The sequence below is a fragment of the Atta colombica genome, unplaced genomic scaffold (genome assembly GCF_001594045.1).
Source record: "Atta colombica isolate Treedump-2 unplaced genomic scaffold, Acol1.0 scaffold198, whole genome shotgun sequence".
NCBI lineage: Eukaryota > Metazoa > Arthropoda > Insecta > Hymenoptera > Formicidae > Atta > Atta colombica.
Window position 1 is genome coordinate 485,845 of NW_017259291.1, and position 20,201 is coordinate 506,045.

A 20,201-nucleotide genomic window follows, 5' to 3' on the forward strand; every position below is an offset into this window, starting at 1 on the left:
TTATTAGCAAAAAATAAAAAATTATCTCAAATGTAGTTTGAAAAAATACAGAAAAATAGAAACCTTTTTACAATATTTGACAAAATTAGTATAAAAACGATTAGTATAAGAATAGCCGGATTTCAATATTATAAGTCTATTCTTTTTTTTAATAAAATCTTCTTTATTAAAAATTTTATTATAAATGAAATATATGTAATAAATTATTATAATTTTATTAAAAAATGTTTTCTAAAATGGGGAATTTTCATTTCTAAAATGAGTAATAAAATAAATACAAAAGATGATGACATTTTAAATCATTCCTTAGTTACATAAGACAAAGGTAAATTAGTTGAGTACTTATTTTTCACATTATATTGTGACTACAAACTGCATATATTATATATTATATACTATATTCAGCAGAGAAAATTGATAAGTGAGTGCTCAGTGATTCTTTAATATGATTGATTCTTATCTTTAGTTCTTCGCGGAATATATAAGTGTAGGAAACCAATTTCTTACATTAAAGAATCACTGAACTCTCACTGATCAGTTCTCTTTGCTGAAAGCAGCCATTCTCTTTTCCTATAAATTGTTGATTTTTTATCGTAAAATTCAAAATAATTTTAAAAGCAAACGTAATAGATCAATTTGACTTATAGCATCGTTTTTGTGGCCGAAACTCTATAAGAAATATCTATTTTGATTAAAAATTTCTTCTAAATTTTTGGTTTGATTATTATTTGAAACAATTTTTTTATGATCTTATTTATATAAATATAAATATTTATATATAGAATCGGACTCTCAATCTTTAAAATAAAAATAAACAATAAAACTAATGGAAGTCGCAGAAGGATGTACGCAATAATTATTAAAATTATTATTGTAAACGAGCAGAAGATGATGAGAACAATTTTTTAGTTTTAAATGAAACCACATTCTTCAGAAGGATCGTTTTGTATTTGTATGTAGGTATCCTGGCTGCGGCGACAGGAGAGTAGTGAGAAGATGAGATTGCTGACGGTGGGTCAGCAGACATATACGGGTGATTCGAGATATACCATCGAATTTCAGTACCCGGACAACTGGCGTCTGCGAATCAAGCGTGTTAACAGCAGCGACGAGGGCCAATACGAGTGTCAAATCAGCACCCATCCACCAAAGTTCATTTATGTCAACCTACACATTAACGGTAAGTGATAACGTGTGCTAACGATCTTCTGTCTACCATCAATTTCGAGACAACAATGTTGATAACGATGACAATTATGCTTCATCAAATCGTAGCTTCGCGAAAAGAAGATTTCCGCATGCTTCTGATTCATACGTTCGCTGTGAGTAAATTAAAAAAATTTAGATAAATTTACACTCTTTCTATTCACGCCAGATTTAAATTCCTTATAAAATGCTATAGACTTTTCTGAATGAATTCTTTTTGAGCAATTTGACGCAATTGTTTTATCTTCTTAAAAGAAGCGGAGCAAAGAACGAAAACTTCTCTAATATTTGCTCTCTCTCTCTTCACATGTCTCTTTTTTTCTATTTAACACCTTTTTGTTTCGCCCGTCTGTGTCTGAGACGAATTTAATGTAGCGTGACGAACAGAGGAAAAATATAAAAGAGATTTTAAAGTTGGAATAATTTTAACGCAAGTTTTATTTCGTCTTGCGAACCAAAAGCTTGATGAAATATAGACTATGTATTTTACAACAAAATTATTAAAAATATTTTAAAACAAAATAGATTAAAGTTTTTATACGCATATATGCTTTAACAATTAAATAAAAATAGATAAGCTAAATGCAAGAATTGAAACAACATAGACTAATTATAGTAAGGTAAGAAAAACCTTTTTCTTGAGCCGTTCCTTTCTTCAGTGCCACTTTCGTGCTCATTTAAATTAGCAAGAGAGCAAAGAAGAAAGAGACGCTATATCTCCGGTAATACCTACCTACGATTCAATATTCTAACGACAGAAAGTAGACAAGAAGAAGAGAAACTCAAATTCCGCAATTCTACTAGCGATCGGACAAATTGCCTCCGTCTGCAATGTTCTTGCGGCGAAGATCGCTTAAAAGGATAATTGAAAACGAAGTACCTTATAGTTGAGATAGACGGGGACAGGAAAGAGAAAATCCACGGTCTGTTCGGTTCAGAAAGATGGCGCGGTGCAAAGCGGAAGAACTTCATCTCTGGTAATCGAGGTGTGTCGACTAATTCGGCGAAATGATGGTACGTAAAGGTGAAGTGGCAGTTATGTAGACCTAGAGGAATGGACAATGGAAAATTGCAAACTACAAGAAGATTTTAATAAATGTGAGGAGAGAAATTGCATAATTTTAAAGGGGCTAAGAACAATAAAGGCACACTGTAAAAATACACAGCCAGCATCACGAAATAAAAGTAAAGATAGATGAATGGATACATTTATTAAAAAGCAAAATCAATAACTCGAGGAAATACAAAAATATTCCATACGAATTTATACGATATACGCGATGTTAAAGTAAATAATTAATATGATCATTTAAAAAAATATCTTTCATGAAAAGAATGATTTCGCCGAAATTAAAATTTAAACTTGATGAAGTTACAAATAATTTTATTAAATCATTAAAATAATTATGTAGACAAGTTTTTGATATTCAGTTCAAAAAGATTTGATATTCTAATTATTAATTTGAGCGTCCTACATAATTATTCTACAATCTAAACAATTATTTTTTAATTTCTATTTAGCTGTATTTTCAAATATTTTAACAAAACCGTTCTCCTCATATACGAGAGATGTTTTAAAATAATCGCACCAACTGTTTATTTTGACATCGTCAAATTCATTAAATTATAACAGTAAAATATTTTGTATTTCTTTCGCGATTTCGCGATTTTTTTAATAAATATCTCATCCACCCATTTCTTTATTCTTATTATTATGATCATATATAAAATATATCTCAAATTTGAAGCTACAGTAATATGCACAAAGAAATAAAAAAGTTATAATAAATTTTAATAAGTAAAGACGCGATATTGTATTTGACTTAGCTTTCGTTAAATCGTACAGAATTGCAGGGTTACAATAAAAAAAGCAAAAGTTTGTTTTTTTTATTTATTTCCTGGTTCGCGCGCCTTTGCTGATGTGAGATTATATTGTAAGCTTTCGCTTCTACGAGATAAAACGACGTAGCTTCTTCATGTTATCGCCGAGAATCTCCTAACGCGAGTTCAAAGGGATTATCTACTTAAAGTCTCTCGCACTTATCCTCTAGAATTTCTCCATTTTCGTAATTTGTCGAAATAATGTCTGTCGTGTGCGCGACGATCATCGATTGCCTTGAAATATCGCTACTTTATAAATAATCTTTTGCGAATAATTATTTTATATTTACATCTCGATGGTGACACGGAGATGTTAGCCATTTATTTCGCCCTTCCTGTTATCGAGATTTCACTCGATATTCGTACAATTAAAATTTAATCGTTTCACACTGTTGATACCTTTGTGCGTGAGCTTTCATGAGGTCGTTTGTAACGCGGTCCGAAACGTCAAATGCCATTGAAAGAACGATATATCGTCGAATTGCGCATTCTCATTGTTCCCAGCAACCTATTCTCTTTCTATATCTGTTCAACTTTGAAAGTCAAATTACGGTAAACACAATTGTCCATTGTGCGAATCTTGCAATCGCGTTTTATCGATGGATCGCGCCGTACGATAATTAACGCAAGAGATATGAATGCACCCTGCCTGACTATTGTCGCATGTTCCAATCAATTATCAATTATCTATTTTTTTAACAGAATGGATTTATGTTTGCGTAATAAATATATACATATAACAATCGCAAATTAATTAATCTCTAGAGTTTAGTTTATAATTATTTATTAGAAATTCATAATTATTTACAATTTATATGGTATAATATGTAAATGCCGAAAAGTACTATTATCAATATAATAATTTGACATGAAAATTATTTTATCGTGTCCAAGATATAATCAGTAGCGTATAATCACAAATCATCACACAAAGAAACATAAAACAGATACATAAAACGAGTAAACTCACAATTTTGCACGAAAAAGTTTCGTTGAAATATTTAAAAATTTAACTAGATACAAATTTGAAATAATTTTATTGATGAACTATTAAAATAATTACACAAAATGCTCATACTAATTGCCAAAGTTAATCTTCTATAACTTTCAGGTTCGTATAACTTTCAAGTTACATACTAATATATCGATATTTTATTAATTTATTTAATTTTTGACCACAAGATGACATAATTTTTTTATAGGACATACTGAGAAAAATGATTTGGTTGAATTAAATAATAATTTTAGAAAATGGACGAATCAGAATTTTCTGCTTAAATCTACTTGAATTCTAGTTGAGATAACTAGAATTCTGATTGATACAATTATTCTAATAAAAATAAGAATTCTAGTAGATTTTACCAGAAATATTATATATCAACTAGAATTCCGGTTATCTTAATTAGAATTCTAATAAATTTAACCAGAAAATTCTGTGATTCATCTATTTTCAACTAGAAATTTTTTCATAAAAAAAATTCGTCCTATAGAAATTTAGAAATTTTTTTTAGCATTGCTCATTGTATTTGAGATTTTTGTTATTCTAATAGTTCAATAAAATTATTTTTTCAAATCTATCTAAGTAATCTAAATTTTTTTAATATTTCAGCAAATGTTTTCATTTTGTAAATAATAGCTGCGTTCAGCAGACAAGCAGCTCAATGAATCCTCAATGATTCTTTATTATAATTGATTTCTATTACTTAGCGAAATACTAATGACAAGAAATCATATTTATTAAAAAATTTCTGAACGCTTATTGATCTTCTTTATCAACTGAACATAGCTAATAACTGCGTTCAACAGAGAAAATACCTTTGCAACTGTTGTAAAACTCTTTAATGTGCTTGATCTCGCTTTTAGTTCCTGGATCTAAATGTGAACCAATTATATAAAAGAATTTTATAACAGTTGCAGAGATATTTTCTCTGCTGAATGCAACCATTGTCGCTATATTATATTTGAGGAACGTTAGAACTGTCGTTGTGCCCATGCCGGTTTATGGGCGCACGTAAAAAGAAGGATCAACACTTAATCCGTGAGAGAACTGAGATTCTGCAAGATAAAGTAACCGAGATTTTGGTATGCAGTACTACTCTCTCGACCTCTATCCATCGTCCGTCTCTTCTGTACGCCTACCGTCGATCTCTCTTTCTCTGTCTCCACCTCTTTATAACGCGTACTCTTTGTGCGATATTAATAAAAGAAGATGTTACGATGTTAACAAAAGAGCGTACAAGTTTTACGAATGCGATACAATCTCTAATCTGCTTTTCGACTCTTGAAATATTCAAGAATAGAATGAATGTGTTTTAAATTCAAATGTAACAGTGAGAAAGCTCTTTGTTCTTTGCTAAAGTTTTATCCTCCGCACATTTTTCCCAATGAAATACAAAAATTCTAGCGTTTTATTGAAAATAATTCTTATTTGTTTTATAAATTTTATTCATTATAGTAATTTGAAATTAAACTCATCATTATATAATGTTAATAACATGTATCTCTATAATATTATATACAAATAAATATCCGCACAAAGTATTTAAAAAACTACTAATATCTGCTCGGATTCTATTATTTATATTAATTGCGAATACATACGATATCTCGAAATTTGCAACGTTAACGTAAAATTATTGGATAAAGAGAGAAGAAAAGGGGAATAAGTGAAAAACATATTTCCAGATGGAGACACGATAGTGGAATGAGGAAAATTTTGTATAGTGTTGCAAAAAAGTATGCAAAATAAAATGCGGCATACCTCAGATGGGGAACGTAAAAAGAGAAAGCCGGGCGAAAGAGAAAAGGGAGAGCGCGGGAGAGATTACATTTCGCGCGGTATTCATGAGGTCGAGTACCAGGTCGGCGCGAGAGAACATTCTGATCTATCTCCAAAACGTTTCCCTTTTTCGTGATTTCTTTCAGTAGCCCTCCATTACTTAGTTTTTTATGGTCACGATATAGTCTACATAAAAAGAGAAATCAATTGAAAATGAGTCTAGCCGAACGGAAGACGGTGACGGAGATACGCGAATAAATTAGTTTGCTCCATTGGTTTGATACTTGATCATGTGGACAGCCCAATGACGTCAATATGAGAGATATTTATTGGGCCATAAAGTTAAATATTTGAAGCCGAATTCGATGTAATCCAATATCACGCTCATGTGTACGGTCAAATTTCATGACGCACAAATTGTCACGGCGAACTCGACAAACTCGACAAATAGTGCTGATTGCGTTAGAATAAGGATCTTTCAAGTGACAGCTGTAAGACGGAATTACCGTTTGCGATAGCGAACAAAAATATGCCGCGATAAATAAAAAGTGTATTAAGGTTTTTATTTGGTTTTTATTTCTGCACTAGAATTTGCACTGGCATTAAAATTTTTCTTTCTCTTGTCAAATTTTCTTTCTTCTGTCAAATCTTAAAATATCAAACCTTATCCTTTTTCACTTTAAGTTCCAAAAATATATACTATTCAGTTATAAAAAGCAGATCTTTATATACTCCAATTTCGAATTTCCGGTTATCCTCACTTGTTGATTTGTCAATGCTAAATAATAATAGAAGTCCAAGAAATTGCAAAAATATATATATATACATATAAATAACAGAGTAGATTATATGAGTCTGAGCGAAATAAAAGATAATGTAGACAGTATCATGATAAATCAGAAAAAAAATCGGATATCAGAAGTTAATAGATCGAAATATTATGTTTCAAATAAAAGACAGCTTTTCAACAAAAGTGTAGCAGTATGCTCCGTAATATATCATGTACAAAACTTTCGTACGAGCTGCGAATACTTCGATATTTAAACTAAGTACCTCTACTTTAAATATGGGGACTCGAAAACTTCTTGTAAGAGGATAGAAACTTTAAGTCGACGATGTGCTTGGAAAGCTCTGAATTGGTTGCGACGTTCCCAATCTTTTTCGCATTGACCAGAATTATGACTTCGTTGAGCGTAGTCGAATGTTTGTCGGATGCGAAAAGTTAATGCACTTTTGGAAAGTATATTAGTTTCACTTTCTTTCTGGATGATAAAAGATGTTATTAAATAAGAATTATCCATTTGAGTCCTTAACATTGCTGATCAAAGAATAATACCTAATAAATTTTACTTTTTGAATTTTTCAGCGCCGTCCGTCCAAATAGTGGACGCCCTAGGCGAACCACTGCGGGACAAATATTATGAAGCTGATAGCACCATCGAATTATTGTGCGTCGTACGTCATATAGCGATGCAGGTGCAATACAGCGTCGTCCAGTGGCTCCACGGCAATAGAGTGCTAAATTACGATACGACGAGAGGCGGTATCAGGTAATCCGAATCTTTAAATATTGTATTCTTTTCTTGCCACTTAGCCAAGAAAAATGAAGACAATCTTATTTAATCTGTCCTTTAGCCAGCTTTTATATTTTTAATGCTGCTATCATCCTTCATCCGTTTTTTATTTAACACATTAAAGCTGTATTGTGGCGCTATAATATAATATACACTTTATACAAAACACATACACATACACAATAAATGTATTAAAATAGTGTATCAGTCAATATTATATGTTATCATATATTATAAGATCAAACGTAAAAATACTGAAAAAAGTCTAATAATAATCGGGCCTATATAGATGATAATTAATGAGGCTTTGAAATATAATCTCAATAAAATGTTCAATTAATATAGATCATTTACTAAACCAATTAATATCATTTTACTTTTCTAAACATTATCTTATCCTTCTAATTATTATCAAATAGTTGATTACTATTATTACATTTGGCAATATTTATTAAACATTGCATGCATATGTTAAACAAAATATATTTAATAGCTATTATTATTAGCTTCGATCATATACACATGTGACTGTTAATATCCCCCACTTTTTCATATATGTATACAATGCTTTTGAAATGAAATGAATCTATTTATGTTACCTAAAATGTGAAAATAAGACTGAAACTACAATACATTTGTTTTCAACTTAAGTTAGGCTTTATGAATTCAAATCATCATTTAGTAAAATGTTATACTGCATATTTTTGATGTTTTAGATATTTATAAATACTTTTTTATATATATTGTAATTACGTTCCAGTATTTTTTAAGTGACTTAACCAAATCACATACGTACGCGACATAAGTAACCGGTAGGTAACTCATGATATTTTTGTTTGTATATATTTATATTTGTTAAATAATATCTATTTCAGAATTAAAAAATTATAAAAATTATTATAAAGGAAAAGGCCTAATGTACACATCGTATATCATAATTATGTATTTAAGTATGATATAGAATTAATTATTTTTTAATTACATTTCTTTTTTAATTATTTTTTAATTACGTTTGTCAAAATATCAAACGACCTATTGAACGAAAAGTTCAACATCATTAGCAACATCATTAGCATCATAAGGCACGGAATAATATTATTTCTATTGATTTATTTATTTAAATAATGATGACGCAACTCATCAGATTAAATATGAAATTGACATTAGCAGTCCATATGTACACACACAGAAAAATATTCTATTGCTAAGAAAAGTTACTCAATTTACTTTCTTCCTCTCAAATAACGGTTATTATTTTAACAAAGAATATTTTTTTGAGAATAATTTTAAAATATACTTATTACAAATTTTAGAAAAACTTATTGTTATGTACTTAAAAGAAGAATTTATCTTTTGAAGAATATAAAATTGATCAAAGAAGCCACTTCTATAGTTAATACTTCTATACTTAATAAGCAAATCGAATTCGTTTTAATTTAACAAAATCTTTATTGAAATATTAAACTTACTAAAATTTAGAATATATTTTGAATAAATTTGATGCTTGTGATGAATTTATAACAGATTTGCGGATATATGAACTTTTGAAATACTTGAAACAAGTAATTATTACTTGCGTACAATGTGTATATGATCGAAGACTACCAGATTTGTTTTTCAGTAAATCTAAAGCGACTACACGGATATTTTTAAATTGTAATAATATGATACAACTATACGCTAAGCCAGAGAATTGCTTGGGTGCGAAGAGGTCTTTAAGCTTAATAGCTCTATTATTCAAAATTTGCTCGCGCGAAGTCGTTCTCGCTTGGAATGCTTCTCGACAAATATGAGAAATGCATAATCTAAATGTCAGATAAACTTGACGCGGTTATGCGAGCAAAGTGTAATTAATTCACGAAACTTTTCCTTGTTTGACGGGCATTTACGCGCGGTTGAAAGACCGTGTCAACTTCCTGTGGAAGCGACCGGGAAAAGTCAAATCTAGATCGCGCATGTACATAATTCTCACTCTTTGTAAGTACGTTCCGTCGGAGCGTTAAAAAATATGACTCGTTCTTCCTCCTCGTCTCTCTTTGGGATTATGTATTATTATAGATTCTCTGCAACTCGGCTGGAACAGTATAATTTCAAAGAACCGATTCTGGAGCATAAGAATTCATTATCCGTGATCCGTATAATAGAAGAGAGATTCGCCGGCTCGTTCAACTGTCGCGCTGAATAAAACTCAGGCGGAAATAAGAAAAAGGCAAGAGCGACGCGCTGTCGTATTAAGCTTCGTTAATATATAGTTCGTTTCACACCGTTCAATAATATATGAGATATGGGACATAAAACATTCCATTATGCAACGTGTTCCGGTCGTTTTACGCGCTTCATTCAAGTCGAGTTCAAAAATTTCATGAAAATCGAAAAACATCGCAAAATTTTATCCCATTTATACATTGTCGCATATTCGCGTTTTTCTTGTCTCGTCCAGTGTCACTTTGTTAAGTATGATAAATGATGCAATTTATCATGTTGAATATATGCTCACAGCTGCAATCCCAAAAAAACGAAATGAAATGAAAATTTGACAATTCACGAGAGATGTGAATTTATAATAATGTACTTACACGTTTTTGACAACTTGTTTATGTTACTGTTAAACAATTTTTGTAATTCTCTTTTATAACAACGAAAGAATAGAGAAAGATATCAAGATTTATTATTATGTGAAAAAAAGTTATAGTTTTTTTTTATTTTATATATTTAAATTGCCGGTTTAAAAGGATTATAAAAGGAACCATAAAAACCCTTTTTTCTTTTATATGCGTATGTATATAAAAATTATATTTCAAATATTTTAAAATAAACTCTCTTTCATAAGCTCTCTCTCTAGAAAAAACTGCATACTAATATTGGACATTCGCACTTTTTATGAGAATTTCACAGAAGCTTCCTGGGAAATTTATATTCGTATATCTGACATCACAGATGTGTCATCGCTTTCAATGCGCCTTTTTGCTCGTGATTTCTCGGGCCAGGATACAAGAACATCCCCGAAGGACCCGAAAATACGTGCCGGTAGAGTGCTCATACGGAGTACATGGTGGGTTGATGATAGCAGCCGCGAGAGTTAGAATGGCAACGTGTCGACGAGAAAGGTTTCGGTGTTCGAGGGACCGGTTCTTGGTCGAAACCAACGTTTCCGTGGGCCCATCCTGACAGTAAAGTTAGGTGCCGGTGAGACACGGCGGGACAGTAAATGAAATTAGTTTGCGTTGCGCGCTTCTGTACATACGACTATACATACACGAGGTCGTGGATCCTGTTGCGAGAATAACGTCCCTCTGCGATCTGCCCGGCAACTATGCTGCCGACGCTAAATATTTTGCCGTCTGCAACACATTAAAATACTAATTAACGCCTTTCTATTCTATAAGAAATAGTGAAAATAAAATTTCTAAACGAGAGAGAGAATTAAAATCTTTCGTTTATTGTATCTCTCGAATTGATTTCTGTCATTCCTATTGGCTTTATATTTTCTCCATTTTCTCTTTTACGTTTTTTTTTTTTTAATATTTCAATATTTTGATGCTCGTATGAGCCACATTTGAATACATCCCAGACGATCGTGCTTAAATATTATTTTTTCCCTCTTTCTCTCTTGTTCGCTTTCACGCGAAATTCTCTGTGAACCACAACCGTAAACACGCTACATATAAAGCTACAGTACCATCGCATTCGTTTCCCCAATATAGTAGCATCTGCAATGGTGGACGAGCAAGAATTATTGCTATCTGGCTTAATTTAATCTTTCATTTAATTAATCACCTGACGTCTATCCGACTTTCTCTATCCCCTATAATTTAACGCGTCACTGATGGTCTCACACTTTTAGATATTGTCGACTCCGATCAACGTTGCAGTGTCCTGGTAGAAATTTTTATTAAAAATTTTTGTTTAACATAAATTAATTTATCTTTCACAATAAAAAAATAAATTATTTTATTTTAAATTTAATGAAAGCAAAGACTCCACAAATTTAAAATAATAAAAAGTAATAAATAATATGAGAGTCAATACAGTTAATAATGCGATTATCATATATTTATTTATTCCATAAATCTTGATGTAATTTCGATGAGCGCAACTATAATATAATAGAATTTTTTTTGTTTCGACTCCTCTTTGAGTCATCTTCAGAATTAATTATCTATTGTTAGATGGTTAGATCACAAATTCTTGTTCCGTAATCAAATATTTTCATGTAATGTATGGGTTTCCCAACAGTTGACAAACTATTGTAATCACAACATAAACGCCACAATCCATTACACAATTAAAATTACATAGATAACAAAAATTGTTTCGTAGCAGACAGTTAGCATACTGATAAAATAAAGATAAATTTAGAGAATGTACGTAAAGTATATGTCTTGATACAAAGTTTTTTAAGTAAAATTTATATTACATTTAAAAACATTACGGAATAAGAATTTGTAATCTAACAATGGATAATTAATTTTGACTCAAAGAGGAGTCGAAATATCAACATTCTATTATATTATGGTTGCGAAATTATATCAAGATTTATAGAATGAACTAAATAAATATAAGATAATTGCACTATTAACTGTGTTGACTTCCACAACTTTTCTTATTTTTTATTATTTTATTTTATTCTCTTAACATTATGTAAATATAGAATCTTTTTTTTAATTACATCTATGTTTTTGGAATTATTGAAATTTATATACAATTGCGATATTATATAACTTGTCAAACTAGTATCGAACATTTTACGGAAATGGAGCATTGAAAATTTCTCACCAATATCTTCTTAACTGAAATGCATGCATGTATACATTTTTGGACGTTGATAAAGTAGCGATATAACAATGATTCAAATTAATCGTTAATCGAATTATTTGCGGACGGTATCCAGGCTGAAGGTAACGTGACAATGAATTTATAGCGCTTAACATCACGTTTAATTCATTAAATTACAGTAGGACCCTTGACGGCGTAACGATCATCGAATGAAGGGGAACTACACGGTGGAAAATAACGTTTTACGCAGTGTCAAATTACATTAAATTTTCGGGAGCGTAATTAAACCTCCGGTTACGACGACGATAGTAATGCACAAAGCGTGGCCATAGTTGACCGGTGTTAAATCGAATTTTCCACGCCATCGAATCAACGTTATGTTTACGATCTATCTTAATTTATTCCCATTGTAAGTTTAACCTGACTTAATCTGATAAAGGACACATTACTCGTTTGAACATATTGACTCTCTTGTGTTTTCATTTTCTCAACGTTGTGATGATCCATCACAAACGCTGATTTTTTTTACGTGTGACACGAAATTAAAATAAATGAAGATATGTTATCGCAGTAGATAATGAAATACGCTTGATGTGATCTTAAAATATTGTATGTGTACGTATATTGTTTTGTGTTCAAGTTCTGGCGCATATCCAAACAGAGAGGCGAAAATATTGTACAAAAAAACTTGAATTTTTTTAGTGTCATTTCTAAAAATTATAAAAATTTGTTACTGAAAAACTTTTACTGAAAAATTGATGCTTGATTTTCTTCAGGTAAATACGAATAACTTCATCATTTTTACTAAAATTGTGAAAGCACATCCTTTCACGGAATGGTCAGTTTTGATATAGTATCTAAAAATTTAACTAAATACAAATTTGAAAATAAATTTTGTTAGACCATCAAAATAATTATACTTATTTTTAATATTATTTTAGCAACTAGTTGGAACGTTCAAATGGAACGTTGCTAAAATGTCAAAGTTTATTTGCTGCATTATTCATTATGTTTTATATGAGAATTTTAACAGTTCAACAAAATTATTTTAGGTTTGTATCTAATTTTAGATTTCAGCAAAAGCATACTTTCTCTGTTGCTTCTATCTGAAAATCATAATAGATATCTTGTTAATTAATTAAATTATTAATGATTATGAAAAGATATCTTATCTCACGAAATACTTTCATATTCTTTATTTTTCATTTTTTTGTACTACTTTGTGTAATTAAAATTTAATATATATGAAAATGTAAAATAAGATGTATTTAATTAATGTTGGATAAGCATTAATTTCCATTTTGTACAGTTTCGTACCGTTTTCACATATACGAGCACAGTAACAGATAGTATTGAACTTATTTTACATAACGGATATGTTCGCATTGACAAAAAGAGCATTCACCGTATTAACATCGTGTTAAATGATGAATTGCTAGTACTATATTGTACCGATGCATTTCGGTTGATTGCGCCGCGAATAAAGAAATAGCTAATCGCTTACATAGAGTTAACAGCCGTATCAAATCCATTGACCAAAGTAATGTCTCGTACAATTAATCATTGTTTGTCGACTGCTTTACACTGTGTTATGTATTGTCAGTTTCCGAGCACTGCTAAAAAAATAACTGAATGCTTGTAAGAGTATTTGCGCGTCCACATATACATAAAAAAAAACTTAAATTTTATGCAGCTTGCTTATTAAGCCCGTCAGGGCTAAAGGATAAAACAAAGTACCAGCGATTATAAAAGATACAGTTTCTACAATATATAAACAATATTTAATTTAATACATGACACAATCCCTTAATTATTATTCTGAATTATTGCATTCCGCAACTTGGCCAATTGCCATTTATCATCGCATTAAAATTACGCGAGTCATGCATATAGAAATTTTAATCAGTGACGTTAATCTCATTACTTAAGCTGGTACGCAAGCTTAACTTTATTCACAAACGCAAAAATAACGCTAGTCGTTGTTTAACCTTCTAAAACTTGTAGAATTAACACAAAATTAAAAATTATTTACAGTATAATAATTGAAATAAAGGCGCAGCTTTTAGTACAATGTAAAAACTATTTAAAAACATAAATATTCAAGTTTACATTTACATTGGATCATGCTAATTTTTTTAAGCTGATCCCAAGATTCTCGGTAACTGTTTTCTATTTTCATTTCGCATTTCCGTATCGGATTAATTGTAAGAATTCTTTCACAAAAGCTCTTACGTTGCTGGATGTAGGCAGTGGACGCTCAACATCGCGAATAAACGAGCGATCACCTACCGGTGTTCAACCGGCTGGGGAGAACGAAAGCGACAAATTGCACGAACTTTTTCGATTAAAGTCTCGCTTGCTCGGCGCGATTCAAAACCTTTCTCGGTCAAGTTTCCACTCTCAGCGACACGCAATCCGGTATAAATAAGGACGTTCCTTCGCGAAAGGATAGCGAAGCTGGAGAAACAGCTGTAAAAGGGAAAGCTTTGTCTCTCTCTCTGCTGAATTTCACATTAATAATGGTAGAACGTAAAGAGAACGACCATTGAACAATTGCGACATGTAAAGTTACGTCATTGTCAAACTACAACGAGAGAAAGTGAGAGAAAAATGTTTTGCTGCGGAAAATCGTGGACAGTCACATTCCAATTAAATAAGTAGTTGCAGCAGCGTGAATTGAATCCTTAATAGGATCTATTTGACAAGATTGACAATTTAAATTATTCTTTGTAGTGGTTTTTATCCCTCTCTTATCCTTTTTTGCTTCCTCTATTCTTGCTAATATCCTTTTACCCTCAAAAGTCGTCACAGCAAAAAAACATGAAAGATATCAGGCGGTCTTGCGCAAGAAAAGTCACGTTAAATTCGGCACAATTTGATTATCCGTTAAAATAAAACTAATAAAGAGAGACCAGTTATCAAATAATATTAGAATACTTTATATTATTCTCATAGGACACATGGCGTGGCGATAATATGTTCAAGGCGATATCGCCACAAAAGCGCACGCTTTTGTTCCGTGCGGTCACGTCTGTCGTGTACAGAACGCAAAAAGGAAATGCTAAAAATTTCCGCTGTAAAATATTTACCGGACAAATGTTTGCCGCTCTAGCTGTCAAGTAACGTTTAAAAGCGCGAACTGGAAGTCATATAGGATACAGCTTCAACGCGATCGTCGTCAGAGCCATAGAATTGTCAACAAATTCGTTATAACTTTTATAATCATACTGCTTTTTTAATTTTCGACTCTCCCTCTCTCTCTCTCTCTCTCTCTCTCTTTCTCTCTCTCATATTTTTTTTATTTTATCAAATACCGTTTTTATTACATCTAGCTTTGATATTTTAAAAAGATATAAAATCATGTTACAAACTATTAACTGTGTCGTCATCTCTCAATATTTACTGCTCTGCTGGAACACTCCGAATCGCCACTTGCACCTTGTACTCGCACAAAATGCTCGCTCGAATAGTCCCCTTTTTCCGCTAGTTTCTCACAAAAATAGGAACGTCAAGTACGAGAGCAATTTTCCGCAAGACGTCTCTGCAGCATGCAGTTTCACGCGGAAACTTTTCTCCCTCGAGAAAAGGAGAAAAGGTATATTTCTGTCTGCAATTAGTGCACTTTAACGAAGTCATTGTCTCGTTGCATTCTTCGCACTTCTTTTCAACTTGAATGCGATTTTACGAAAAGGACAGGTCTCGTTATAAAAAACTGTTGTATTCGATGATTTATTAATGTACAAGTGATGGACACCGTTTTATGACATCGATAAATCATACAAGATAAATCAAAAGGAATAATGAAATTACATTGATACAAAGCATGAAATAGGATATTAAGTACTTTGTAAATTGTTTCAAATTTTGTGATCTATTTTTGATTTCAACACAAACAGAAAAATTGTTTATACTCTACAAATTTTCTTAAGCTCTTACGATACTGTATCATAATAACGTTTCCCCCGTGTTTAAAAAAGCAAATTTGCAAATTTACACGGAGGTTGAAATATTCAATTTCACGCAAAAAAAAACAAGCGTTGATAGGTATGAAGTGTGTTATCAAGATAGATCGATAGTTCTGCACAAATATTTATTCGGTAAAACTTAATATTCTGTTGTTTGCACAGAGTATGTACACACCACTCTCGCGAGAACCGATAATTTTGGCTCAATTTGCGATTAACTTATCTTCTGCCGCGAAAAAAGTTCGCATAAAATCGTGCGAATGAAGAGCGGCCATGCCAGATGAGAGCAGAGATAAAAAGGAATCGGGGAAAGAAGAAAAACGACTTGAGTGGTGATGGAGAATCAGCGATTAGTTAGGACAAAGAAGTAAGATGCAAGGGCAGTAGAACTGGCAAAATTGAAGAGTTCTCGTTAACCTAAGGAGATGTTCTCTTCTTTCGCACTACAACGAACGATTCACGACTTTGCGTTGATCATTTTTCTCGAGAAATTTTTAATGTTTCCGAAATGCGTGTCATCGTGATTGACACATTTTTTATCTTGAATGTATACTTCTTAGCCATTCAATTAATAGCTTTTTGTAGCAAACGTTTTCTATAATTATTATAGATATTTCGATAAAAAGATTTGTGAATTAAAAATTTCGAACGTACAGATTTAATAATACTGTAAAAAAGATTACATGTAAAATTACAATACTTGTACTGAATAATTTTGGAACCTATTATTAAAGGTTTACACATTTACACGTAAAGTCACAACTTATCAATAAAATATTATTCTACTTTATAATAGGTAATATTCTTCTTTATACATAGTATTAAACAATTTGCAAAAATAACTTTACAATTGAAGTTAAATTTATAGAAATATTTACGCATTAATTCGCCAACGAAGTACATACAATTTTTCTTAAATTATGTTATTGATATGTATAATACAAAAATAAAAATGCAAATATAACATGTTATTATATAATATAATATCAGTATATTATATAATATAAAATCTTTATATATACACATAAAAATTATATAATATATACTATTGTAATTTTTCGTCTAATATAAAGAGATATTTACACAATTAACGATAAAAGTATTAATTTTTTAAGAACAATTTTATATTATTTTTATATAATATTATTTTATATTGTTTTTATGTATTATTTTATATTATTTTATATTATCTATATTTTTACTGTTGTAAATTTTACACATATTATTTATATAATTTTATACTTTTTTACAGAAGTTGTGCGTACAGAAGTTGAATACATAAATATTTATATTGTAATACTTTCAGCTACATCGTCAAGCGAGAGAAAAATGTTTAATATTTGTAACAATAATTATATGCTAATATAAATATGGTTAGCAACTCTATTTTCTAATTAATTACTGCTACAATGTTAGTACATGCATAGTTGACCAAGTGTTATAAATTACAGTTAAATTACAATAATTGCAAAACCATTTCTTTTTCTCAAGTAATACAAAATATGTACAGTGCACAAAATATTCTTGGCACGATTTTGGGGCATTGAAATTTCAACGCCGTGTCTATCTGTTATAGCGTGAAAACGGACTTGATGGAAGAGGGGGCCAATTCGACTCTCAGCATAGCTAAAGTCGGACCTTCGGATAGCGGAAATTACACCTGCCAGCTTACCACCATGCCAGACCAACCCGCCACAGTTCACGTTCATGTTTTGAACGGTGAGAATAATTTATTTCTCGATATTTTTCGATTGCTTTTTTATGCAATTTCACTTTTATCATCGTAGCGTATGAAATGTTGTCATCTAATTCAGTTGCGTTATATAGGACGTATCAAAACTGCTACAATAAAATTCTTATATATATATATAACAATTTATTATATTTAATTTAATCGAAGAACAAAATATTGAATAGAATAAATTTGAATAAATATAGAAATTTATTATTTCTATATTTTCTATATATCTATATTATCTCTATATTTCTATATTATCTAAATATAGAAAACATAGAAATTTTCAAATTGTATATAAAAAATTGAGGGGAGTTGCATAATATTTAATTAAAATATAAAACATTTACTGATAACATATAAAACATTCATTGACGTACATATTAACATCAGATACAAAATATATGTTACACTAAAACTATGTCGTTACACTAAAAGTAAACTGTCTAACTTGTCCGCTGAATTTTCATATGAAGAAAATTTGAAAATCAAATTAAATAGGATCGAGATAATTTTAATCATAATAATTATTAATATATCAAATAAGATACTTTTTCAGTTTTATTGAAACAATATCTATGCATGTTGATAAAGATGAATATTCATAAAAAGACTTGAAATTTTTTTTGAAAAATATAGAACAAAACTTTCTAATGTAAAAACTTGAAGTTAAGAGGATACTCTAAAAACAGCGACCGCAAATAAATTACTTTCTTCCTACAGCTTTAACACATTATTCATGAAACCACACCTCGCATTTTTGGCGGTGTTTCCCGTAGCTAACAAGCATATGCGAAATCCGAACTTTCCAAAATGCCTCGTTATCCAGATTGCACCATTATATCCTATGTAATAATCAATCGCAAATAATATTTTTAACAAGTCTGCTTATTATACGATATTTTGTAAACGCAACAAAAAAATTATGACTTAACAGTGTTCTTTATTATTCATTCCATTTTTTTTGTTTTTTTTTAATAATTTTTTAGTTTATAAATTTTCTATTAATTTTGCAGCTTTCTATCGTGAAATTTATTTCACAGAAGCATATACTTCAAAACGCCTGTAAAAATCAATTTACTTACGCAAGGCATACGTAACATTTTATATTTCACAAATACGTTTGTAGAATTCAGATTACTATAAATTAAGAGCACGTCGTGTAACTAAACATACATGTTTATACTGAAACACATGAAATGTTTATTTTCGTTTCTTTGATGACGCTGTTCGAACGGTCGAATGTTCAATTAAACGGTATTTAAATAGTACAGGAATTCTAGTGTACTATCTTTGTGTGTTTTGTTTAATTTGGAGTTGAAATTTGTCTCGAAAAATTTCATCGTCAAAATTTAATCGTCAAAATTTAATCTAGTTTTGGAATAGCCTGTAAAAATTTGTCTCAAACAATTTTGCTAGTTAGCATTATACGAAACAGTCTGATAATAGTTAGAAGGGAATTGTGCTACAAGTCTTAAGTAATTGACGAATTCACAACATTCACCGATGCGCGGTATTCGCGCTTGCTCCTATTACAAAAGCCGAAACGTTTGCTTATAACTCAGTATAACTCTCTCTGTGTAATAGTTGCAGACTCGGCTATTTATTACCGAAGTACACGCTTTTGAAGTATTTAATATTTATCTTGAACTGCGCTCGCAGATGCGCCTAAAAGTCCTCTTGATGTTTGACTCCTACGAGAAAGTTCGCATGTCGGAACTTGTTATAAAGGATCTTCTTAAAACGCTTTCATGCAGGAACGACGAAACTAAGTATCGCAAGTTGAGTTTTCTGACTATACAGACAAACTTTGTACAAATGCTTTGATGTTGCGACTTACGCATTATGGTTTCCAAGTTAATCTCTGTCTATCAAACTCGTATGACATTTCCCAAGACAAAAAGAAAACTCTTGTAAAAAATCCTATAACTTTTTTATTTTATTATATGTTTGTTACTTATTATAACTTTTCTTATAATTTTTACAAAAATCTAATATTAAAAAACAATATTTAATTATATTGAACAGTGCTTTTAATACTTAAGGACGTTCTCCGAAAAAATCCATTTTCTTTAAATTTTTTTGAAACTTATAAAATAAGCTTGATTTAGTGTCCTGAACATATATGCTTTAAAACTCAATACCCGGAGCGGGATTAAAAATCGAAATATTCCACTTTAAAGTTGAAGCGTTTAAAAAAAAAATATATATATATAGGATTCCTATCTAAAGCTTATTCAAAAGTGATGTTTTTAATCACTGTAAAAAAGTTTTTTTTAACAATT

General features: G+C 30.6%; 1 protein-coding gene across 1 annotated transcript in view; it reads left to right on the forward strand.

The window, feature by feature from the left end:
- Positions 1–20,201, forward strand: part of LOC108686962 (limbic system-associated membrane protein-like) — a 73,140-nt gene that overhangs the window by 49,372 nt on the left and 3,567 nt on the right. Inside the window, exons 4-6 of the mRNA XM_018192495.1 lie at positions 961–1,180; positions 7,233–7,416; positions 17,758–17,900. Coding sequence (XP_018047984.1) covers positions 961–1,180; positions 7,233–7,416; positions 17,758–17,900 — 547 coding nt within the window. The remainder of the gene's footprint in view (positions 1–960; positions 1,181–7,232; positions 7,417–17,757; positions 17,901–20,201) is intronic.